This window comes from Notothenia rossii (assembly GCF_949606895.1).
Source record: "Notothenia rossii genome assembly, chromosome: 6".
NCBI classification, from domain to species: domain Eukaryota; kingdom Metazoa; phylum Chordata; class Actinopteri; order Perciformes; family Nototheniidae; genus Notothenia; species Notothenia rossii.
In genome coordinates, this window is record NC_136909.1 from 3379426 (window position 1) to 3406076 (window position 26651).

Consider the following 26651-nt stretch of genomic DNA (forward strand, 5'->3'; position numbering starts at 1 on the left):
TTCACACATAATTTGGCGGGACTTGAAGAATCCCCGAGAAGATCCAGAAAATGGTCAACATTGAAGGGCAGATTAATGGTTATCAAAGTACAAATATCCAAAATCAGTTCAGTAACGGTTTTCAAGCAGACAATATTTACTCAAATTGATGGGTTTGGATGATGGGGGAAACTCGTGTCACAGGCTCTTTAATATTATCATATTCATTCAGACAAACATCGATGAGACAGTTAATTAATGTACTTATTGCAGCAGTCTGCATAGATTTGGTACCCCTGCTGGTCTAAGAGTGAGACACACTCATTCAGTTATTGTTCAGTTAAAATTCATTAAATGATGTCTGCCACCTTATATATTTATATGTAAGGCTTCACTGATGTGCCACAATAATGTATCCTGATGTTATTGAGTTAAAATATCAATATTGTGGCTTTCCAAGTTAGCATTGATTGATATGACTGGGGGGGGGGGGGGGGGGGGGTGTGCAATAGCTCCATGATGTGATGAGAGGTGTTGTGCAATACGCTGCATGTCCTTATCTTAGGTGGTGTGTGTGTTTGTGTGTGTGTGTGTGTGTGTGTGTGTGTGTGTGTGTGTGTGTGTGTGTGTGTGTGTGTGTGTGTGTGTGTGTGTGTGTGTGAAATGTTTTTTTTATATTTCTCTTTAACTTTGATAAGATCACATTAATACCACATGACGTGTTTGAAACAGTTCAGTAGGAGACCAATTTCAAATAACAAACTCTTTCACACACATACAGAATGACTAACTTTGGGGTTGGCTGCTTAACATTTTTAATCAAGCAACTAAAGAACTAAAAGCCCGACTGAACAAAGGCAGCTGCAAAAAACAAAGTGTGTAGAAAAATAGAAGAAGGACTCTTCAGAGATCAGAGTCGCAGAGCAGAGGACCAGAGTCCGGGGAGGAACAGGTTCAGGTGGAACCAGCTTGGTTCTGACTATGGAGAGGTTCTGTAATCCTCATTGATGATAAAGACTCAACATGATGGTTAGCTTGATTTGAGGTGTGGACTCTCAGGAACCCCCCTTGTTTCAGACAAACCCCCCCGCTGTGTGAAGGCCTCTACAGTGAGTCACGTGATCAGGTGTTTCTTTAGGCCATGATCTCAGTGTGAACAGCGGGTCGTGCTGCCGTCCAGTCGCTCTCTGTGTTCATCAGTGTGAGGTCTATAGGAGGAGACAGACTCTCTCTGAGGACGTCTTGATTCTCTGTCCCTGCCTTTGTTCAAACGCTCCATTAAAGGAAAGGCAAAGAAAGGTTATTGATAAAGCATCTTTCAACACGAGGCCGTTCAAAGTGCTTTAAGAGCATCAAGAGACACATATATTCAAATATAGATTCAAGTGTCGCTCACTTCCCTGAACTGCCTTTCTGAGGAAGTGATCATGAAGACGCTGATGGATCACAGATTACAGAAACCGTTTCCTGTCTCCATGACGACCAGGGCGCCCTATCAGATTGAAGCTGTCAGTGTGAGCAACAACTTGTGAGGCGTTCAGGTCTGAGGATGCCTTCAGGTACTTTATAATAATATTTATAATAATAATACATTTCATTTATTTAGCACTTTAAAAACAACGTAATCTCAAGGTGCTTCACAAAGCTATCAGGAGAACAGAATAAAACAAATAAAATAAGAAGATATCTGTATGAACTTTAGAAACTCACACTCATTGGCCCGGCTCATTTTCTGTGGAGAAGGTTTTCAATGACCACACACACACACACACGCACGCACGCACGCACACACACACACACACTCCACACACACACACACACACACACACACACACACACACACACACACACACACACACACACACACACACACACAACCCACACACACACGCACACACACACACACACACACCCCACACACACACGCACGCACGCACGCACGCACGCACACAAACACACACACTCCACACACACACACACACACACACACACACACACACACACACACACACACACACACACACAACCCAAACACACACCCCAAACACACACACACACACACACACACACACACACACACACACACACCCCAAACACACACACACACACACACACCCCAAGCACACACACACACACAAACACACACACACACACACACACGCACGCACACACGCACACAAACACACACACTCCACACACACACACACACACACACACACACACACACACACACACACACACACACACACACACACAACCCAAACACACACCCCACACACACACACGCACACACACACACACACACACACCCCCCAAACACACACCCCACACACACACACACACACACACACACCCCAAGCACACACACACACAAACACACGTGCACACGCACGCGCACGCACACACGCACACAAACACACACCCCACACACACACACACACACACACACACACACAACCCACACACACACCCCACACACACACACGCACACACACACACACTCCAAACACACACCTCACACACACACGCACGCACGCACGCACACACACACACACACACCCCAAGCACACACACACACACGCACACGCACACATGCACACACGCACACAAACACACACACCCCACACACAAACACACACACACACACACACACACACAACCCAAACACACACCCCACACACACACACGCACGCACACACACACACACACACACACACACACACACACACACACACACACACACACACAAACACACACACACACACACCCCCCAAACACACACCCCACACACACACACACACACACACACACACACACACACACACACACACACACCTAAACACCCCCCACACACAACCCGGACCCCCCACACACACCCCCCGACACACACACACAGGGGGGGGGGGGGGCGGTGGCGGTGGGTGTGTGTCTACAGAAGGTCCAGTTGTGATAGACACGGTTCCCCACTGGTGTTAACGGGGCTGAAGTGTTGTGTAGACTCACATCAATGTTGGAAATGCTCTAAAAAAAGACTTAAGAAAAACCCTTTATTTCTACATTTGTCATATCGTGATTTAATAAAAAAATGTTTTTGTTCAATTGCATTTTAAAATAAAAACAAATATGGTCTTTATTTATAACTGTGATCCAACAAAGGTAAAGGGCCAACATGAACCTTACATGCTGTCTGTACGGCTTGTAGTTGGGATAAAGGGAACATCTGTTGAGTATGTTTACTTCCAATTGTTTGGTTGTGTTCATTTACAAACCCAGTAGCTCAGCGGGACTCCAGACCCCCGAACACCGGCTGAATAACAACGATATGAACGCCATCCAAGGGTTAAAGTGAACTCAGAGAACCAGGAACACTCTCAGGGGGCTCTAGAAGGTACAGCACCCCCCCACTGTAGATACATATGTGCAAAGCGTGTACATATAGAATGATGCAGCATATTTAACTGGTATTCTTCACCTGTATATAGCATGACATGTTGAAGCCTATATGATGATTGTATGAACGTGTCAGAGTCCTGTGAACAGTGTGTGTTTACTGAGGGAGGGATTGAGACATCAGAGAGCACAGTTAGCATGTTGCTATCTCTCTGTCAGATCTCAGCTGTCACCAGGAAGTGATGGGGGGGATCAGTCCATGCTGTCACTCTGTTACTCCAAATCTATGTACATGTTTAAAGCCAATGAGAAAACCTCTTATATTCCATGAGTTACTGCATTGAATGCTTTCATGAGTTGTGCTGCAGTCTTGAAAGAGACGGCTGAGACGAGGCCGTCCAAAATGACCTCTTTAGGGCAAAACAGAGGAACACGACACACCATGTACTGTGTGTGTGTGTGTGTGTGTGTGTGTGTGTGTGTGTGTGTGTGTGTGTGTGTGTGTGTGTGTGTGTGTGTGTGTGTGTGTGTGTGTGTGTGTGTGTGTGTGAAGAGGACTGTTTTAAAGAGGGGAACAAAAGGAGAGAAGATGAAATAATCACACAGAGAGGGAAGGGTTTCCTGTCTGTGCTATAATGGAGTCCCTCAGTCCAACTCTATTTGCATTAAACACAAATTAAATGCTGAACAAGTCTTTGTGCAAACGTTTGATATGACTCAGACCGATGTGGTTGCCTGGTGTTTCCAGTTGTTGGAACTGTGTAGAGCTGCTGGTTTGTGGTCTGCGAGGGATAAAGATATTAAAGGAAATATATTGTCAGGGTAGAGTGAAGCAGGCTGGACCCAAATTCAGATTTAAACAGAAAAAACCTTTATTTCAAGGCTAAATAGACACGAAAAGAATTCTTCCCCGTGAAACAGTCAAGACAAACAAGGATCTCACAAAGGCTAACAGGAAAAAACGAACCTAAATGCACACAGGACTAATCAAAGAACAAGAGACAGGTGAGGAGGGAGGAGAAAACACACGGGCACCAGGTGAACACAATCAGGAAATCAGACACAGGAGGGCAAACACAGAGACAGGAACCAACAGACAAGACAGGAGCCTCATCCCAATACCCCTCCTCGACTCCTCCTTTCCCTCACTCGCGTCCCTTCCTTGCATCTTAGCTCCACCTCCGTAAGATGTGAGCGAGAGACACGAGGAGGAGACGCGAGGACAGAGGAGTCCTCAGGTATTCATTGGGATTTCCTCGTTCACTCAAACGTCACTCTTAAACGACGTTAATGATGACATGTGCACAGCTGTATCCCCTCTCATTGGGCTTAACTGAATAACTCTTTAGAACCGGCCCATTGGTTGTTAAACATTTATTTAAATGAATGAATCTTTCTCTTGTTAGTCAAGGAATTCAATGTATGATGGTTGGTCCTGCTTTTGTGTTCTGTTTTGGTGTAAAATGTAGCCTACATTTAAATACAAATATAATTATAGTAATGTGAAAGCCTTTTAGAAATGAATTGCACATAATAATTCCCACGGAGCTGTGAGCACTTATATATGCTGTGAAGGTGGGGGCGGGGCTTTTATACGCGAGTAGTGAAAACACTTCCGCGTAGTCTGCTCGCGTGTATCCTCCCTTTCGTCTCCTCCCGCACCCCTCCTCCCTCACCCCTCCTCCCTCACCCCTCCTCGACTCCTCCGTGTGCATTTCAGCTATTGGGACGTCCTTCAAAATAGCGTGTCTTGATCGATTTCCGGGTCAAGTCCCGGAGGAGGGGAAGGCCCTGTCTCAGGTCGACTATTTTAATTTCCTCGCTCCTCGGTCCTCGGTCTCACCGGAAGTTGATTTGTCTGCGCCATCTTGAGTACCGTCCCATGGCTCTTATTTCTGCCGGAGGATCGAGGATCAAGGATTGAGGAGCGAGGATCGATAATGGAGGAGCTATAACCGAGGAACCACCAGTCCATCCTCCGATGAAATCCTCAGACACTCGCCCCGCCCCCTTACTGTGTATCGCTCACTGATTGGACGATGCAGTGCATGCACTGATCTCATGCTTCTTGTTCTTGACAGGAGAGCAGTTTCCCAGCGGAGTGAAGAAAATACATGAACCTCACGGGACTCACTGCTCAGTTTAAACTGTGTTTCGTTTCAATTCATGTTTCATTTAGTTACAAATATGTGATATATCTGAACAACAAAGTGGTCAAAAATCATTTTATTCATTTTTTGGTAACATTTTCATGATCGCTTTTTTCGTTTTACATTTTCATTTATTGTCATTTCCATTCAGTCAGTCATTAAGTGCTATTAAAATGTTAATGTGCTACATATCCACACAAAGAGACAAAGTGTGCAATCCAATGAATGTTAATCTGACTGGGTTTTGATAGATAACATATCTCTTTTTCTTCTCTCAATTATTTTATTTATTTTGTGCACTCTAATCAATATTAATCAAACTATTGTTCGTTTATACATTTTAAGAATGGCGTTTATCTTTTTTGAGAATGAGTTCTTATTTTATTTAATGTATTTGCGTCTACAACAGATGATACAAATGTTTGTGTCAGTAAGTAGGCTTGTTTGAGACAAGCGAGACCTGCGCAATTTCGATCAACGTCTTGCTCGTGCGTTGCATGATGGTTCATTTTGTCCGACTTGCTCTGGAGGCTCGCCTACATGAGACGTTGAAATCTTGCGGGACAAAGACGCCCGCAGCCTTGAGAGCGAGGCGCGGCGAGGCGGCGCAGTTCCTCTCCGCGGGCTGCGGAGGCGAAATGCTTGATGGGAAACGACTCGCTGGTATCTCGAGCTGAGCGCTCATTGGTGGTTTTTACAACGTGCTGCTGATGAGACTCTCCAATTGGCTCGGCAAAAAGTTTGTTGTTGTTTTGTGTCAGCTTTACGTCGCCACTTCCATTCACATTTTTCGTAATTGTTCCACAATGTTTATCATCATGAAATGAATATCTATATATGTTATACTATATTTGCACTGCTTACCGTTTTTATACTTTATATATCTTAGCATATTCATACACACTGTTCATACTGCTCACAGGCTGCTGTGTGTATCTAGTGTATTCATACCCCTCACTGTTTATTCATCATTCAATTCATTCTATATTTTATTCTGTAGATTGTGTACATTACTTTTCACTTTACTGCTTGTTGCACTCCTAGTTGGAAGCTAAACTGCATTTCGTTGTCTCAGTACCTTTAATCTGTGCAATAACAATAAAGTTGAATCAAATCTTGAGCAGGAACACATGTATTTACTTAGTACATATCTGACATTAACGATTAAACACGTGTGCATTCTTTATAAATTCAAACCGAGTCAAGCCGACTCCGGAGGTGGCGGTATGCACCTTAAAGCTTTTTGCAATCCAAAAAACCGAGAGAAGAAGAAGAAGGCAAAGCAGCAGCAGCAGCAGCAGAAGAAGAAGAAGAAGAAGCCGACTCGGAGCTGTCCGACTTCAGGCGAGCTTTTTGAGACCTCCCCCGGCTGCGATCGGCTATTCTCGACTACTTTCGAGGCGAGCCGCAACGCGTCTCAAACAAGCCAAATGTGTACGAACAGAGGCGGGGGTGTGTGTGGAAACAAAAGAGCTGTCAGACGAACAGCTGTGCGGCGTCATCATCACAAACGGACGTCGCTTCACGTGACGCTCCAGAGGAAAGGACGTGTCATTGCTCTTAAAAATCATTTCCCTGCTTCTCGTGATTTCCTTGCATCTCTCCATGCTTCCCTGGTGGGAGGGACTAGTCACAGGGAAACGACGCAAGTGAGGGAAGCAAGGATTTCATTTAACCGACCTGAGACGGGGCCGAAGAGAGGAGTCGAGGAGGGCTATTGGGATGAGGCTAGGGGGTGAACACTTTTCAAAATAAAACAGGAAACCAGAGACAGACAAAACACAACACAGACAGACCGTGACATATATAATAATTAAAAGTAATGTTACCTCCAACACAAATAATACATATATAAAAAGTACTCACCCAATTTTCAAATTGTAAAAGGGCGTAGCACGGGAAGAAGCATTTACATTAGGTTTGAATATACAAATTATTTTCCACTTTTGTTTACATTACAAGAAAGGGCATCCATTATTCTCTCTACTAAATCCATCACATCGATAGTTCAACCGACAAAAGTTCCACAAATGGTTGGCTGTCTGATTTCCTTTTTAGTTTACTATGTGCTGCTTGGATTAGTTTTCATTAGTTTGTTTATTTCCAATAGCACACAAAAAGAATATTCAGAAACGACAACACAAATAATATCAGAATATGAACAGAGTAATGTCAGAAAGTGCAGACACACTGTAAAAGATGCAGCTCCAAAAACAAGTCAATATATAATAAAAACAAGGTGTTTTCTCTTTTAATAAGTGAACAGATCTGCCAATAGAAGAAGAACAAGATGGCTTGGTGAGATTTCTTGAAGTGAAGATGGGATAATTAGATACATGACATCTTGTGTTTAGCTGGGAAAACTTATTTTGAACTATATTTGACCAGAATCAGGGAATTTGTAACAAGAAAAGCCAGAAATGCTTAGATTCTGTTTCCTGATGTTAGCTGGAGATGTTCCTCTAAAGTAAGATGTTTTTAAGAGACTTTGACTTAAAAAGATTCCTTGTCTAAAAACAAGACTTCAGTTATTAAGTCTTATATCAAGTGTAACGACATATTCTGACTAGAAATTAGACAACTATACTTGGCAAGATTGTACATGTTAGCAGTGCAGACTTGAACTCAGGCTTTCAGAGAGAGACGTGATAACATGTACGATGAGATGCATCTGGATCTGATTCTGAATGACATGTTTTGATGCAGATTGTCCCCCGGTCTTGTCTCTGACCCGGCACCATGAGTCCTGAGCTGCAGCTCCTCCTGCTGGTGGCTGCAGGGAGCGCAGGTAAACACAGGGACTCAGTGCATTCACTCAATGCTACACTTCACTGCAAAACTACACAAAAGTAGAACAAATAACCTGCAGACATCAACTAGTTGTTCATTAACATGCATATTAGCAGTATATTGGCTCTTTATTAGTCATTATAAAACACGTATTAATGCCTTATTCTACATGACCATATTCTACACGTAATAAGCCATTAGTGGAGAGTTTCCCCTCAATGACCCTCTGATTAGTGCTTATTGATTGTAAGTCAGGAAGTTGTTGTACACGAGTCTTAATATGCTCAATATGGGCCTAATAAGGCAGCAGTACCACAAGAATAGTAATTCTCCCATAATAACACTTAATATGATCTATTCTTATGAAACAAGACATGAAACTATAAGTGTTAATTAAGTCTAAATAACTCAAATGAGGTGTTTCTATCTAAGAATATGTTTTGGGGTGTTGACAGTTCATCTACCAATAGCAAGGTGATATTGACCTGTATGTTTCATATTTATTACATTGTTATTTATTAAAGTTAATATACCAGAAATCATGTTCAGGTTGGGAGTCACACTTTAGTTTTTGTTGATTTATTTATAATTGGACTTCTTTATGATTTTGTATGTGCTATGTTTGAATTCAAAGATGATTTCTTCACATTTTTTTGCAATAAATTGTTGATAAATGAGTGTGTGAACGGTGTGTGTGTAGAAAGCTTCAGAATATAGAGAGGAATGAATGTGGACGCTTTGGTTTCTGGAAGAGATTTCTGCCGAGAGAGAAGGAGAACAATATCATGGAGATAAAGACATTTGAGCAAATTCCAAAATTTTAGGAAAATTGTCGAAATAATCAAATATAAAATACGAAGTTTAAATAATAATTAATCTGAGCAATACTCTATGTAATAATAGAGATTTCCTCCCGGGGACATATTTCTCCCGATTTCTGACAAAATCAGATTTACTCAGGACTGTTTCTCCTCTGACTTTAATACAGCTACACCATTGTTTGGTTTCACTGGTAGCGCGTCTCTTTAGTAGCGCGTGCAACTGAAAGTCTGAGAGGGTGAGGAAGATAGTCACAGAAAACAGAACAATAATCGACAACTCTGCTCACTCCTTTCCTGGTGAGGTCCAGCCCACACATATGCTCCATCAAGGATGGTACTACAGGCCGCAAGGCAGAGCACTTACAACTAAAATAAGCATGTTAATGTTAATCTAATACAGCTCCGGTGACGCTCCCGATTTCTGAGGTCTCAAGGTTGGCAAGTATGCTCCACACTGCAGGAATTTATAGCACTGCTGGCCAGTCAATTTTTGCGTGCAGGGGGAAGAAGCTCTAAAAAGGGGTGGCTTAAACGGAGTGGCCTCTTTAAACACCCCTCAGGGTTTGAGAGGAATAAAGTAGTCCAATTAGCTGACACATCTATAAATGCAGGTGTTTGACTGCCTGTCTTCCTACAAAAAACGACCATATAGGCCGATTGTTCCATAGAGAGATAGGGCGAGCGAGAGGGCGATCAAGAGAAGAGAGAGAGTAATGTAACCTCCTAATGCAATGCCTAACTCCTATGAAAATGTTCAAAAAGTGCTCAAACTTCACGTGTACTAACAGTCCAGCCGTGAAGACATCTACGGGACAGTTTTGAGATTTCTTCAAATGCCGTTGCGATGGCAACACAATGCTCAAAATGAAACACGGTTTTCTCATAACTTCAGTGAAAATGCTCGAAATGGCCCAAAACTTCACAGGTTTGGTAACGATGCAGCCATCAACACATCTTAGCGTATTATGGGGTGTCATCAAATGCCGTTGCCATGGCGACAGATAATTCACCATCGAGTTAGTGTGTCTCATCTCGTCAGAGAGAAGTGTACTTCTCTCTGCTCTGAAGAAAGATCCGGAACAATTTAACATGGGAATCAATTGGGAGCTAGCTGGATTTTTTGTCTCTTCATGCCCTCAAGAGGCATTTCGTTTAATATTTTTTCTTAATTTTTTATAATTTTCCAACCAGGTTTTCCTACGTTTTTCATGAAAAAATATGTCTGAGGAGTGTAGGGTTTGGGAATTATGGCAAGTTTAAAACATTTTTGGGGGAGAATTTCAAGCACTGCTGAACTCTGTTTTGAGATCAAAGCACTCTAGACTTAACGAGCTGCTCCATCCACTCTAATGTTAAAATCTGAAAAAGGCCTCTCTACCAAGCTCCAAACTAAATTCAATATCTCAAAAAGTGTAAAAGATAGTGCCTAGCTGAAAGTATGTGGAAGGAGTAGCATTTGGCGCAAGGTGTAGGAAAAGAGGATTTGAAGGCATCTCCCATTGACTTCAATGTTAAAAAAAGAGTTTAAAAAGCTGAATATTTCCAAAAGTATAAAATATTTTTAAAAAGTTTAAGGTTTCCCATTGATTCCTGAAAAGGCTGAATAGTTTAATATTTGAATGGTTTCTGTGTCTGAAAATAAGCTGAAGTTATGGAGTGCCAAAGTATTGGCTGAAATAATAATAAGTTTAATGGGAATAAAGATTTGAAGAACTATAGTGGAATGCTTTAAACAGCATTCACACTAAATATGTTTAAGGGGAATAAATATTCAAAGAACTACAGTGGAATGCTTTAAACAGCATTCGCACTAATAAAGTTGGGTTTTATGCGTTCTAATATTGCAATGCAAACCCATGATGTAATGACAGTAATTAAGAATAATTTAGTCATTGGGTGCTCATTTCAGTAGATTTAATCAAAAACAACATAAACATATTGGACATGGCCTCAAGACTGTAAAGGCCCGTCCACACTACAGCTTCGACAGCTTCAAAAACGGTTTTCAAATGCGTCTGCCCATTCACTTTGAATTGGGGGACGTCACGTTGCCTTGCTTTTCGTCGAACTGAATTGTGGGTAGCATAGCGGTCCGTCTCCGCCGTCTCCGGCTGCAGAAGTTGAACGGTTAAGGAAATGTTAAGCTGTCATTAATAATGCCGTTCATGTTTTGTAAAAAGACTGTGTCATTACTAAAGCAAATTAGTTGTTTGCACTATTTAGCTGAAATGTGCATTGCAATAATCCTATTAAGCAGAGATAACTCAGTGTGTTACGTTTCTGCAAGAGAGGGGAGGGGCTCCACACACGCATAGAGAACCGCAGTGACGCGTCCAAAAACCCGGAAGTAAGTTAGCATTTTTAGCACTTCCGGTTCCTTCCTGAAAAAGCAATGCATTTTTTCCATAGGGTTTTGGAAAATGGCTCGAAATAAGGTCTGTGGTTGACACAAATTTAAGAGATCAATCACGTTTTGTTCTACGACATTAAATACATCAGCAGTGACCCCACTGGTGATTTTTGAAGAGTTTACGTGTCTGAAAAACGATGGTTGTTACCGAGTGGCTGAATAGGACTACAGAAATTGTCGAGGCCGTTGTACGTCATTACGCCGAACACGTAAACACTCCCGCTAAGTTTGTTTTCCCCTGTGTTCTGCTTGAAAGCAAGTACCTGCCTATCTTTAGTGTCTGTATATCTATATCTGACCATTAGAATCTGTATTTTTGAAATTGTCTTTTTTAACACCGTAGTTTTACAAATGATAGAATAATTAATTACCAGTGTTTTCCAATTTGACTCTGCAGTTCGTTTCGTTAGCTAACGTTAGCTAAAAATAGCGCTACTAGTTAGCTACGCAATGGTTTGTTGCTTTGCTCCGGGTTGCAGCCACAGGTCTTCGCATGAAACGTGCTTGTTCTATCGTTTCCCGGCCAATGTTTCCCAAAGGAGAGTCTGGATTCGTGCCATGAGGTAAGCTGACGTTACATTTTTGTCCATGTCACGGTGAAATGTAAATGATGGGTAGTGACTGTATCGCCGTTTTAGAGATGGCGCTGCTGAAAAGACCGCAACACAAGTAAAGATAATGAGTACATCCTATTAAAACCTGTGTGGCTTATATGATAAGTCTAATTAGTACAAGCAGCATAACGTTTCACCATGTAACTAAAGATTGTAGTCAGGGAAATCAGTTTGACATATTGAACTAATAACAAATCACCTCTGGCTGGCAGAGAACTCTCTGCTCCATAGCTTCTCTTGGACGTAAAATCACATGTACATTTTACATTTATATTAAATTTAATATTCCATCCCTCACATACTTTTGTATATATAATAACTTATATTTTGTTTTTCTTGTTATGCTGCTGCAACACAAACATTTCCCAAATTGGGATCAATACAGTAATATCTTATCTTAATTAATTAAGAAATATAACTATTATAATTAGTGTAGCAGCTGACACCTATTTTCAATATGGATTAATCTACCATTTATTTCTTTAGTTCAATTTTGATCTATAAAAATGTCAAAATAGTGAAAATGTTCACGAGACTTATCAAAGTGCAAGGTTATATCTTTAGATGTTTTGTTTTAGCCTATGTACTGTATGTCTTAATGCTCTTACAGTATATGTGACGGTTTGACTTCCATGAAACTAATATTTTATATCTTCCCAACCGACGAGCTGACAGGAAACCTAACACTCTAACAACCACAACATTGCAACATCCTCCACTGAATGCATACGTTTAGCTGCCTCTGGCTTCTTCCACTGACAGGGGGTGTCAGTGCAGCTGAAATTGTGGATGGCAAAGATGGCTCATGCAGCCGCATGACTGCATTTCCATTCTCCACATGGGCATTCACATTTTGTGGAGAGAATTCTCTCTTCTCCTGTAGATACCTGTGGTGGTGGGATTGTTTTATTATTTAAAATATATTTACATTTGCAATGCCTTCCCAATTATCCCTTTAATTGTTTATAGCCTACTGTATGTTTATTTCATGGATATTTCTGTTTTTTCTGGTGTGTAATATTTGTAATCTTGGGGCCTCTTCTCTTTAACGTCTACATGCTACCACTGGCTCAGATAATGAAGAACAACAAAATAAGTTATCATAGCTATGCGGATGACACACAAATTTACGTAACCATTTCACCAGGAGACTATGCTCCAATTCAAACACTGAGTAAGTGCATTGAGCATGAAAGTGCTGGTCCCTCATCTTCCCTGCATCGCAGTCCAGCCTTGCTGAAGATCATCCTTGAGGGACAAGTTGTGACCGACAACATCCAAGACCTGCCAAAAGCGATGTTCATTCTGTTTGGTCTTACATACTACCAACTACCCCAAGACTATGATGCTCACATTCCAGTTCATCCAAAAGGTTCTTCTCACGTTGGGCCAAGATGAACTAAAGCCAAGGTTGCAAACATTGAAGAACCAGCTTACAATGTAAAGAAATGCACTGACACTTGTTACTGCTGTTCAGCTGTTACCAGTGACATCATAATGTTCAGCACTGTTCGCTGACCTTTCACACACATATTGTTAAATGTTGTGGGTTCTAATTCCTGTCTTTGCTTGTCTTCTGGTTGACGAGGTTATTTTTGTCAATAAAAACATTTGAATATTTAAATGTATTGTTTCATGTTTTCCCTTCCATACAATTCTGGTAAAACAATGTATAAATACAATCCCCAAATCAAAATGGTACAATTAATGTCATACAACTAAGATAAGTCTACTTAAAGTTCTACGTGTATACAACTTAACCTGATTGCTTGTGTAAAAACTTAAGTAGTCTAAGGCAACGGGTTTCCACGCAAATTTCTAGTAAAGTCAACTAAGCCGGGCTAAGAGTGTACACACTGCTGTTTTGAATAATGTGGATGACAGTTGAACTGGATGATGTAACATTTATGCCATCTGCTGGAAAGAAGACGTATTGCTCTGTTGGCGTCGTTTGGACAACAACAGAGTGAAGCTCTCATTTCATAAACAATCTTTGAGTAAAGACACCGTCCTGCAGAGAGCACACAACCCAACAACACGTTTTTGGTCTAGCATCACTTTACAAAACGTTTGCATTAAGACTAGATGGTCCATTGTAAAGGTCAGTCCACCTTGGTCCTGAGGAGATGTAACGATTATTAAACAAGAAATAGTCGGGTCAAAGAAATTAACATTTGTAATTATTAGCGAATCGGTTGCAGGTGGGTGAAATCAGGCTTAGGGAGTAATGTATTACAACGGCATTAGGTCATCAGGAGACCAGAGAGGCAAAAACAATCATAACAGGTACATTTATGTAAAACAGGGCTCATTAACAGGATAGCAATGATACAAAACATTTAGAAATAAAAAAACATACATCAAATCATCCTTTATCTCTATATGGAAACTTGAAGCCCTCAATCCAAAATCAAATGGTTCATCAACAGTCAGTGGTTAAGGTATACATCAGAAAATCAGTATGACAAAAAGATTAAACATATTGTCCACTTATGTTGATAAAGATGGAGTTCATTAATCTTATATGAATGTTGTGCAACAATGGTAATCCAGTCAGTCAGATTTTTCTCATGTGTGAACTGTCAAGACTTATTCATTGTCCTCTCCATCAGCTTCTATTTCCATGTGTTCAGCTGAGCTGCTGATTGGAGGCTCTGCCTCTCCGTTATCCTCAGTTTGAATTCCCTTAAGCTGTGAGGACTGACGAACAACACACTTGTGTCTTTTGAAGCTACTACGCCATTTAAATCTTTTATCACAAACATTGCAGCTGTATATTTCCTCTCCTGTGTGGATTCTCATGTGTGCCTTTAAAGTTCCCCTCTGTGCAAAAGCTTTCTTACAGACTGAGCAGCTGTGTGCTTTCTCTCCCTTGTGGATTTGCATGTGTTTTTTAAAACTTCCACTCAATGCAAAATATTTTGTACAAACTAAGCAGCTAAAGGGTTTCTCTCCTGTGTGGAGTCTCATGTGTTCCTTTAAACCTCCACTCTGTGAAAAAGATTTGGTACAAACTAAGCAGCTAAAGGGTTTCTCTCCTGTGTGGATTCGCATGTGTTTTTTTAAACTTCCATTCAATGCAAAAGATTTGGTACAAACTAAGCAGCTAAAGGGTTTCTCTCCTGTGTGGATTCTCATGTGTTCGTTTAAACCTCCACTCTGTGAAAAAGCTTTCTCACAAACTAAGCAGCTAAATGGTTTCTCTCCTGTGTGGACTCTCATGTGTTCCTTTAAATGTATATTCTGTGAAAAAGCTTTCTCACAAACTAAGCAGCTAAATGGTTTCTCTCCTGTGTGGATTCTCATGTGTTCCTTTAAATTTCCACTCTGTGAAAAAGCTTTCTTACAGACTGAGCAGCTGAATGGTTTATTTTCAGCACTATGTCGTGGATCACTGACAGATTCATGTCTATTTTTCAGTGAGTTTGAGCCTGATGCAGGTTCTCTGGTCTCCTTCCAATCAGCACTGTCTTCAGTGTCAAGTTCAGAAGAGTCTCCAGTGTCAGGTTCAGAAGAGTCTCCAGTGTCGTCCTCAGTCTTTGGTTGTAAACTGCTCTCTGGATCTGAGTTCCTGGCTGGTTCTGGTCCTCGACAGTCATCTCCATCAGCTTCTGTTTCCATGTGTTCAGTTTGTCTTTGATGAGGCTGTGAGGACTGAGGTTTCTCTTTATCACCCTCACTCTTCACAGGGTCAGGAGTGAAAGTGGACTTGGTGATATCAGCCTCCTCCAGCTCCTGAAGCTGATCTCCCTCCTGACTGATCCTGAGTTCCTCCTGTTCCTGCTTAATGTGTGGGGGGGGCTCTGGGTCCTCCTGGCCAAGACTGGTGCTCCACTCCTGCTGGTCAGGGAAAACCTCTTCTTTAACCACCACCAGCTGCTGTACGTCTGCAGGAAACAGGAAACACACTGTTATATCAGTCTTGGACCTAGTCAATATAATTAGGTATGTTATTGAATTACAGTTTCCAGAGAAGAGAGGCCCATCGTCTCTTCCGCAATTATTAGGAGTGAGCGGAAGTCCAAAGAGGCCCTACTCAGGATAATACAGTTAAGTCTTGTTAGTTAGGTGGTTCATATCCTGACAGGGTATGAATTACACCTAAAGAGGTCATGAGATAATGACCTTTCGACATCTGGAACATATGTGGGTGTGTTGGCTAATGTAAGGAAAATTGTATGTGCGTTCATTAAAGCTGCTATATATGATGTGAAAGAGTTGTACTCGTTGGAGCATTACCACTATTGGCTGCTTGTGTGCAAGGTAATGTTTCCTCATTATTATTGATTGTTGTACAACGAAATAATAATTAATCAACTATATCTTTGTTTGTGTTTTGTTATTTCCTGTTGTGAGTGCTGAATTGCCACCACAACACAGTCAGAACAAATTGTCCAATTACGTTGGCTCAATTCACGATGTAGCCCAGCCCCTTTCCACTTACAGTTAAAAATGAAAAGGGGGTTTTCCTTCTGGTTTATAACTAGCCGCAATGTAAACAATGAATTGTATTTGGGATTGTTCACAGCTACACTATGAGTACATTATAGAATGAAAATACTGTTTTACAAATTAAAATCCTTCATTCAAAGTAGGGCTGTGCGATTATGGCAAAAATCATAATCACGATTATTTCTGGTCAATATTGATATCACGATTATTAAATACGATTATTCATTGACTTTGAAAACATCCATTTATTGAACTTTAAAACAAATTAAAATAATAATTTCAACAGTATGTTTTTAACAGTTGAATACCCAGAACTTTAAGTATAATTTAACTGAAAAACCAATAAAAAAATAAAATTATACATTTATATCTACATTTAAATAAATGATATCAAAACAATAAATACCAATAAAGACGATAAATAAATATTTTGGAGCGCACTTCGTCAACCTACTAAACATATATAAATATGATAACTAATGTCACTCACAGGCTTCAGTAGAAGACTGGCTTCTCTTGAAGCCAGTCCCCAACTTTGGGGACTTCCGGCCGGGGACTCCGGGTGGCAGTATACGCCGTGAAGTTGTTTGCGGCCTGCCAGTAAACCCAAAGCAAAAGAAGAAGTGCCGTCAGCGCAAGCCCCCAGGAAGTGCGCCGGACTCTGAGTAGAATATTCGTTGTGACCAAACGGCGGTACTACACTTCCTTTAGGTTGCTGGGCCCGGAAACACTTTTTCCCATTGACTTACATGGGGAAAGAATTTTAAACTAAATAAACCACCCAGTATGAACACTTGTATAGCCCTTATTAAAAACATTCGTTATTCAAGTTTTAAAAATTAGCTAATAACGTTATTCTGAGAGTTATATCCCTCTGCATTATGAACGCGCATCTAACCCACAGGACCGCGCCGCCCGGCACGTTCATGTTACGTGTTCAGCAGGTTCAGCACTACATGCGTTTATCTTTACCCATGGATGCACAATAAAAACGGACCCATATCGTCTCACTGCCATCCCACGGAGCTGTAATAATAGATATAAAGCACATGTTTGCTGTAATTCATCATTAGTCAAATATTATACTACATGGGCTGTATGATTAAATCTTGTACCGTAAATGTGGTATTAAATAAAGTTAATATTACCGACGTTAGATTAACGTCCCTGTAGCTTCTTATTGCACTAAGCAGCGTATTGCACTATATATATATATATATATATATATATATATATATATATATATATATATATATATATATATATATATATATATATATATATATATATATATATATATATATATATATATATATATATATATATATATATATATATATATATATATATATATATATATAGTGCAATCATTCTTTCATGCTAAATTAAGATCTGTTGCTTGGATATCACTAGATCCTGTTACAGCGTAATATAAGAACATAACGATTGATGTGCATGCACATTAGCATAATTACTAGCTAGCCGCTAGCTGCTAACTGCCGCCTCCTTAATATCAAATCCATCATAAAAACAAGCCATTACCATGCTGTCATGAACGTGCGTTGCTGTTACGTGTACGCAAATTGACGTGAACGAGCATTTTGGTTAAAGATGCGCATGCGCTATGAGCGCACATACGGGTACTTCTCAGGCATGCCGGGTAATCTGACGTTTCGCTCTCAAAAGTTGGGCCATTTTATAATCATGCGCCAATGAGCAACTCTCAGGAATGAATGAGGCCCCGCCTCCCACGCTGTATCCAGTTCTTATTATACATCCATGCGTCAGCGGCTTCATTTGATTAATCCTCCCTCGGGGACTTATTCCGGTGTGAACACGATCAGCTCTTTACGGCAAAGTACTTGGTGTGAAAACGCCTATTGGAAATGGGAATGCAGCAAAATAATCGTTTTTTTTCTCGATTACGTTGTTTTCATAATCGTTGCAAGTCAACATCGTAATAGAGATTAAAATATGATTAATTACACAGCCCTAATTCAAACCTTAATGAAGTAAAACTGTGCAAGTATCATCAGAACATTTTACGGCACCTTCTTAGGTAACAGTAATGATGGTGCAGTAAAATGTTCCCTGTCAGTGTTGAATTTATGATGTTTGATTATTTTGTATGTTGCATTTTACTGCTGTACATGTTCAAAGCTGCCCTTGTATAAATTATTATAGATGAGGGAACCTGCTAAATATTAAAATATGTGTTTTTTATATACAATACCAATCAAAAGTTTGGACACCTTCTCATTCAATGTTTATTTTAATTTGTTTCTAATTTGTAGATTAATACTGAATAGGGGTGTAACGGTATACGTACCCGTACCGAACCTTCGGTTTGGTACACTTGTGTACCGAAGTGTACCGAACGAATATAACGTTAAACGTAAAAAATTGAGAACGTGAACAACTTTTTTGAAGTAATCTCAGGTGCTGCGTCGCAGCATTCAGAGTAATTTGCTCACGTCGGGTTCAACGCGTCATAGAGCGACCAAGTCATTTAATTGGACGAGAGGCATACTATGAGAGCTGGTCACAGGGATGCGTTCAAATTTAGTCAGTAATTTGAGGACCAGTCAAAATGGCGAACGCAGATAAAGTTGAGCTCGAAAATCCTCCAGCATCATTGAAGTCTCGGGTTTGGGAACATTTTGGTTTCGCAGTTACGTACAAGGATGACGGACAAAGACAGGTGGACCAAACCAAACCTGTTTGTCGGCATTGTTCAACTAAAATTGGTTACGCGGCTGGCAATACATCAAACTTGCACACTCATTTGAAAAGGCATCACCCGAACGTGAATATCACCGGTACCAAAAGAAAAAAGACCAGGGGTAGACATTAAGGGTAAAATGCCACTGGCCCTCCGGGCCGGTGGAATTGTATTATCACTGGCCCCACCATTGTAACCACTGGCCCGGAGCATTCGTCCAAAAAAACTCGACTAATAATGAAGAAAATTAACACATTTGTTGGAATAGTAATTTATGCACTAACTACATTACTACTTGTACTACAAGTTCTTCCTCATTTTCCTCAATTGTTCATATTTGGTTTATTAAAATAATGATATTGTGGTCATTGTTAAAAAAATGTCTGCTATTATGAGTATTATTATTTGTATAAATGGCTATGTAGTAGATTAGATTATAACCTTCATTATCCTAAACTGCTGGGATATTTCCTTATAGCCAATACCTTTATATTGTCTACTCTTCACTTACTTGTCAGCATAGGTCGGCATTGATGTACAGAGCCGACAGAAGACCTTGTTTATATTGGCATCATATTGAGAGGTGCAGCCAGTGACGCGTCATAAAACCAGGAAGTAAGCTGCTGGTTCCCTCAACAAAAAGCTTCTACACAGGGTTTTGGAAAATAGCTGGAACTAAGGTCTGTGGAAACGAACCTGTTTGATAAATGCACGTTTTGTTCAGCCGGATAATCTCCTCATGTCTACCCTACTTTTATCATTTTCAAATCATAAATTTAATCGATAGATTATAAAAGGGTTTTAGGACGCGTCACTGCACCACTAGAAGCCAACTCCATCGATCAAGCTGGCTAAAACGTTCTCTCCCTCTTCTTCTCATACTCCCTGTCACTCTCCTTTAACTCCTCCGGTGACTTTCTTTTATTTGAAGATTGTTTTTTGCCCGGCGCATGGCTGGTTACCGCTGGTATTAAAAACATTTTGGCGAATGGTTAGGTGGCGCGATAGTCTGTAGTGAAGGAGCGCGCTCGCGCTCACGGGAGCCTGCTCGCGCTGCGCTCGCGCTCACGGGAGCCTGCTCGCGCTGCGCTCGCGCTCACGGGAGCCTGCTCGCGCTGCGCTCGCGCTCACGGGAGCCTGCTCGCGCTGCGCTCGCGCTCACGGGAGCCTGCTCGCGCTGCGCTCGCGCTCACGGGAGCCTGCTCGCGCTGCGCTCGCGCTCACGGGAGCCTGCTCGCGCTGCGCTCGCGCTCACGGGAGCCTGCTCGCGCTGCGCTCGCGCTCACGGGAGCCTGCTCGCGCTGCGCTCGCGCTCACGGGAGCCTGCTCGCGCTGCGCTCGCGCTCACGGGAGCCTGCTCGCGCTGCGCTCGCGCTCACGGGAGCCTGCTCGCGCTGCGCTCCGCAGCAAACAGCTGTTTTCTTTTCACCCAACAACGACAAGCGACTCACGAAACGCTATGTTGTATCGTTAATTAACAAAACAATTTAACAACATTTCTAGTCAAAATACCAATACCACTGGAAACATTTTTTGTTTTAAACAATAGTGGCCCGAGCGGGCAAGTGGAAAGTACGTTATGCTGGCCCGGGGTGTCTAAATAGTGCTTCCGGGCCAGCGGGCCATTTATAATGTCGAGCCCTGAAGACTGAAGTGCAAACCCAACTCCCACTAGCATTTAAGCCTCCACCACTCGCAGAAAGTTCAGACCGAGCCAAAGCTATTACGAACGCCAAATCTCCTTATGTTGCCATGTTAGCAAAGCGCTACCTGGCTGTATCTGCTACCTCTGTCCATAGAGAGGGTGTTCTCCACAGCAGGAGACATTGTTAGTGCCAGCAGATCTGCCCTTTCGGCAAGAAATGTGGACAGGTTAATTTTTCTTTAAAAAAACATGAAAATACAATGACAAGCAAGTCCTAATGTCAAGCTGGCTGCTTAGGTACTAGTACAGTACAGTTCAAATACAGATTACTTCAGTTAATCGAAATGCTGCACCTTAATGTTTATTTTATTATATTTTGTATTTATTTGAGTTAATATTCACAGTTTAATAATAATTAAAAACCCAAAACTAATAGTTTATGCTTTGTGAGTACTGGTACAGTAAAGTTTAAATACAGATTATTTCAGTTCATCGAAATGCTGCACCTTAATGTTTATTTTATTATATTTTGTATTTATTTGAGTGAATACATTATTCACAGTTTAATAATAATAATAAAAAAACAAGAAATATTTTATGTTTTGTGATAATCTTTTCTGCTGTGCCGAAAACGTACCGAACCGTGACCTAAAAACCGTGGTACGTACCGAACCGAAATGTTGGTGAACCGTTACACAGCTAATACTGAAGACATCAAAACTATGAAGGAACACATATGGAATTATCTTGTTAACAAAAAAGTGTAAACAAAAAAAATTCCAGAAAATAATTTTTATTTTAGATTCTTCAAAAATACGATCCAGATAATGTCAAGAATTAGAGTAATAATCCATATTATGGCAAGAGGGGGGACAAACTTGCAACTATAAATGAACCAAAAACAAATAAATAAACAAGTTTCAATGTTTTTTCATATTGGATATGGTATGTCATTGGTTATGGCCATGTTCTTATGATTATTGAAATGTATACAGTTATTTTTCATATGGGTGTTTCCATAAATCTAGTCTCTTTATTTCCCCCTCAAAATGCACAAGATTGATGCATTTAACCCCAAAATTAAAAACACAAATCTTACCGGGGGAGACCCCACTAGAGGATTTGAGGTACACCCCCACTTAAAATCACATGGACAGGTTCCAAAATACATTAATTTTTTTATTGAAATAGTAAGACACACACACACACACACGCACAGTTTATTGCTCTTACTTGATTGTTGCCAACTACGATGCTCAACAGCTGGCTTAACGGAACTTTGACGCTGGTATCAGTTTTGTTTACCACCAATCACGGGAGTATTGTGTATAGAAAGTGTTGAGTTATATTTTTCGCACTACCTAACATCCATGAAGGCAACATGACAGAGGGAGGCCTGTCACTCAGGATGCCAAACTATTCTTTGCTAAGCCCCGCCCCCCAAGCAACATCAGGGCCAAAAGTTTGAAAGCGGAAAAAAAATATCTGAAAGCGGAAAAAAAGATCTGAAAGTGGAAAACGATCTGAAGGTGAAAAGCAATGTGAGACCTGAAAAAACAAGATTTGAAACTAAAACAATTATTGTTTTGAATCTGAAAACGTAAAATCTGCAACTGAAAAAAATAAGGATTCAAATATCGAAATGTGTAGAAAAGTGAAATATGAAAATAAATATTTTTTTCTAAAAAAATTGCTCAACTGAATCAAAAATAATATTCAACCTGAAAAATGATTTCAAATACTTATTTTCATTTTGAATACATCATTGTAGTTTTCAAAGTTCAGGATAAAAACTTGAACTTTCAAATAAATTGTATTTTTTTGAATTATCAAAACGTATGACCCTGAAATAGCTCCATACGACCAACAGAAAGGTTAATGTTATTGTGGTTGCAGGTCATGTTACGTAAATGGTAATTATTATAATAAAGTACATTTGTCTAATAACACTTACATACTTTTACTTAAATAAGATATGAATGCAGTACTTTAACTTGTAATGGAGTATTTTCACAGTGTGGTGTTTGTACTTTTACTTCAGGATCTACTACCTGCTGCAAGTGCTGATAAAGAGTCTAAAGTGTTATTAATGTGACAATAAAGTGTTACTGAAGAGTTTAAAGTGTTAATGAAGAGTAAAGGGAACAGACCTGCTCTGTGTATCCGAAGCTGAGGCTGTAAAACAGCGTCCAGTAGTTTCTGGAGTCTCTCGTTCTCCTCTTTGGAAAGAGACAGCTCCTTCTCGAGCTCTGCTATCATTTTTTCAAACTGAGCAAATATCTCTTCTTCAGCAGCAGTGAGTCGCTGCTTCTTCAACGACAGCAGCATTTGGACTTTACTCATGTTTACTAGATCACCTTTCCCTGCAAACTTCGTTAAACACACCGTTTCTCTCTCCATCAAACTCTCAATCTGACTAGCGTTGCTAACGTGTTTCCAGCTAGCATGCTAAGCTAGCTCCTATAGTCCGAGGTAAACGCTCCAGAAAAAAGAGCACAGAGTCCATTCAGAGGTCTATCCAGATACACAGATGATGGATCAGTAGTGCTGGAGCTCACACACACTTTATCGGCAACACAGAGAGAGAGAACCGTAGCGACGAGACGCCTCCTCGATCCAAGGTAGAAAGAGCTGTGAACTTCACTTCCGGTGAAGACTCCTCCTCCTTCTTCTTCTTCTTCTTCTCTCGGTTTTTGGCGGATTGCAAACAACTTTAAGGTGCATACCGCCACCTACTCTACATGAGTGTGAATCATCATATCATTCCATCTCTTAACTCAAGGACGTATCTTTGATCTAATCAAAAATAAATAAATAAACAAAAAACATAAATAAATAAAACAAAACAAAACAACAATCTATGATCAATTCTAACCTAATGTTAGATTATTTATCCTACCCCAGTTTCTCTCAGGAAGGTAAACAGTGCCTTTCTGGTAGCTCTTACTCCCTCTCCTTGTGTTCCCAGAATACCAAAGACATTCCACTCCCTCTCTGCCTCTATAACTTTATCCCTTAGTTTTTCTCTTTCAGCTTTATAGGTGTCACAATGTAATAAGATATAATCTACTTTTTCTTTAACTCCACAGTTCCAACACTTGTCACTGTCACTTTTCCCCATGATATACAGCGTACCATTCAATGCTGTGTGACTTAGTCTGAGTCTAGCTATCATGATTTCCTCCCTTCTGTTTCTTTCTTGATAAATATTAATTGTGATTCTCTTTTGTACTTTATGATACTCTTTGCCTTTCTGGTCTTTCTCCCACCTTTTCGGCCAGATCTCCATCCCTTTTTTCTTAAGTACTGCATTTCCTTCTCCTTTTCCAAGTTGAACTGGTAATGTTATTTCCTTTTGTAGTACACCTCAAAAGTCTTGTTCAAGGGAATGAAAACGCTGCTCAAGGTTAATCCAATGTCTCTTAGTCACTTTAGAATTGTTCCAGATAATCCATCAGTACATTCATGGCAGCAGAGTAGGTATAACGTTTTGCAGTTCGGGGCTCAGGCTGTCTCACGTGCTGTTTACGCAAGCCTCTCTCTCCTTGACGTAGGCAGCCAGGCTAAGTGTTTAGAGGGATATACTAACTCCCCCTCGATTCTATTGGCTCTAAAGTTTCAAAAAAGGTGTCAGCACAGCCAGGGGTGTAACTTTGGTTTGAGAAGTGGGGGGGACACAAAACAGGGGGTCTGGGGGCTCTCCGCAATAAAACCTTTCTCGATATGAATCCCATTTCCTGCATTTCTACAAACATTTAGGGACTATGGTGATAAAAAATACAGGCAAAAATGTAGTTGGCCATAAAGATAAATTCTGCCAGAAAGAAAAATACTAAAATATGTATAAGGAAAAGCTGTCTTACTTTCTTAATTGTTTAATATTGGGGCCACATAGCCAACACTGAAGATAATCATTTCACAAAGTCAAACATTTTCAGAATTAATTTTTGTGTGATTAAAATAAAAATAATGTGAGATTCAATTTCCACTTTGATTTTTCTTCTTCTTTTATTTATGGTCATACAACAAATGATTCAAAATATGACCAGACGAACCAAAAACAGGTAAAAAATAAATAGAAAAATGTAATATAATGGCTTAGGTCGAAGGTTTAAGACAAACAACAGATTATCAAACTTTTAATATAAAGAAAATGTTTCATCGTCCTCAATCTATCCCTTCAATCCCATCTCTCCATGTGTCCTTTACTGTCCTCTCTGCTCTTCTCAGCTAAAAGAACCAAACACATGCTTCCTGTACTCATTCGCAAGGATAAACTCCTGACAAATCTCCCTGGCGTGCTAAGAGCTGTACAGAGCTCACAATTTTTAATAAACACCGTCTTGATTCCTGTTGCTGTGCAGCTTTGGCTGAAGAAAGCTGGACATCGACTGGTGTCGTTTGTTGGTAGTGGGTAGTGACAGCAACTTTGTGTGCATTGCTTTGGACATGTTCTGCACATTTTTGAATTGCCTTTTTCCAGTTTCGGAAACCAGTTTTGCAAAAGGTTGGATCTGCATTCTTGGCCAAATTTGATCTTCCGTGCCCAAAAGCTTGAGCACAGAAAAAACACAAGATTCCATTGACTCCTGGACTGTAGTGGAGCCACGGAAATTCACGGTACCACTTTTCTTTGAATCGTAACGTTTTGTTGATAAGCTGCTGCACTAGAATGAGCTTTTGCTGCGCACTCTAGCCGGTTTCTGAAACTTACCTACCCCACCTTTAAGACATGTATTGAAGGTGCTAACATATCAGAGCCAGCTAGGACTTGTCTGCATGTTATTGTGGTCCCCCCCACACACACACTTTATGTTGAGCTGCTCTCTGTTCAACACATCCTCACTCCCAGGTCGGCCTATGTTGACGTTATATCAAGTCCCCTGTGTCGGCTTTTTCCAACGCAAGGGGCCGGCTCTTAGCGTACATTTTCAACTTTCCGGGATGTCCATATGCGTCTATATACACAAGTTATTGAGCCGTTTCCGCTCTACATCCTGAACTCCTCCCTTCGATGCAATGCACTTCCGTTTTGGCGGACTGGGTTTGTTTTGCTAGCTAGCTCCGTTGTGCCGACAAAGCACTGATATCGCAGAGACAAAGAGGATATAACAATTACAACATGAAGAAAAGTGGTTCGGGAACTACGTGTGCGGTAGTTGGTTGCAATCACTCGAGAAAGCACCTGAACGAGTGGTTAGATAGAGAGTGCTACGACCACAAACCAGCACCCAGCACCCAGCCATGTTGTTCATTAAATACAGATAAACACAACAAATACCGCATGCATTGTATTTTTTAATATTATATATGAATATTTTCATAGTGATGTAATTGTGTGGGCTGCTTTTATATTTTAATTTGTAATACCTGTTAGGATTAAACATGTGATCTTTCTTGTTGAAGCCATTTCTTTAGTTTCCTCTCAACAATTAATTAATTCAGTGTTATTTATGTACAGTATGAGCTTAATATGAATGATGAACTGTGTTAAAAGAAATTGTAGCACTCTAAGGAACATATGAAATGCAATAATGCAATAACAGTGCAATAATGAAATTAAATTACATCAAACTTTATTTTCACTCAAACAGTACAGGCACATATGATATATTGCACAGCATAAAGAGATCATGTAAATTGTGCATTATGTAAACAACAGACAACTGTTGGCTCCT

At 40.5% G+C, this 26651-nt stretch overlaps 1 protein-coding gene across 1 annotated transcript; it reads right to left on the reverse strand.

Moving 5' to 3' along the window:
- Positions 1-13924: 13924 nt before the first annotated feature.
- Positions 13925-24105, reverse strand: LOC307043112 (uncharacterized protein). Its single transcript, XM_079687356.1, has 2 exons — positions 23124-24105; positions 13925-16041 (listed from the first exon to the last, which is right to left on the reverse strand). The coding sequence occupies exons 1-2, from the start codon at positions 23371-23373 to the stop codon at positions 14744-14746; spliced, it is 1548 nt and encodes a 515-aa protein (XP_079543482.1). The 5' UTR covers positions 23374-24105; the 3' UTR covers positions 13925-14743.
- Between the last annotated feature and the right edge of the window lie 2546 nt (positions 24106-26651).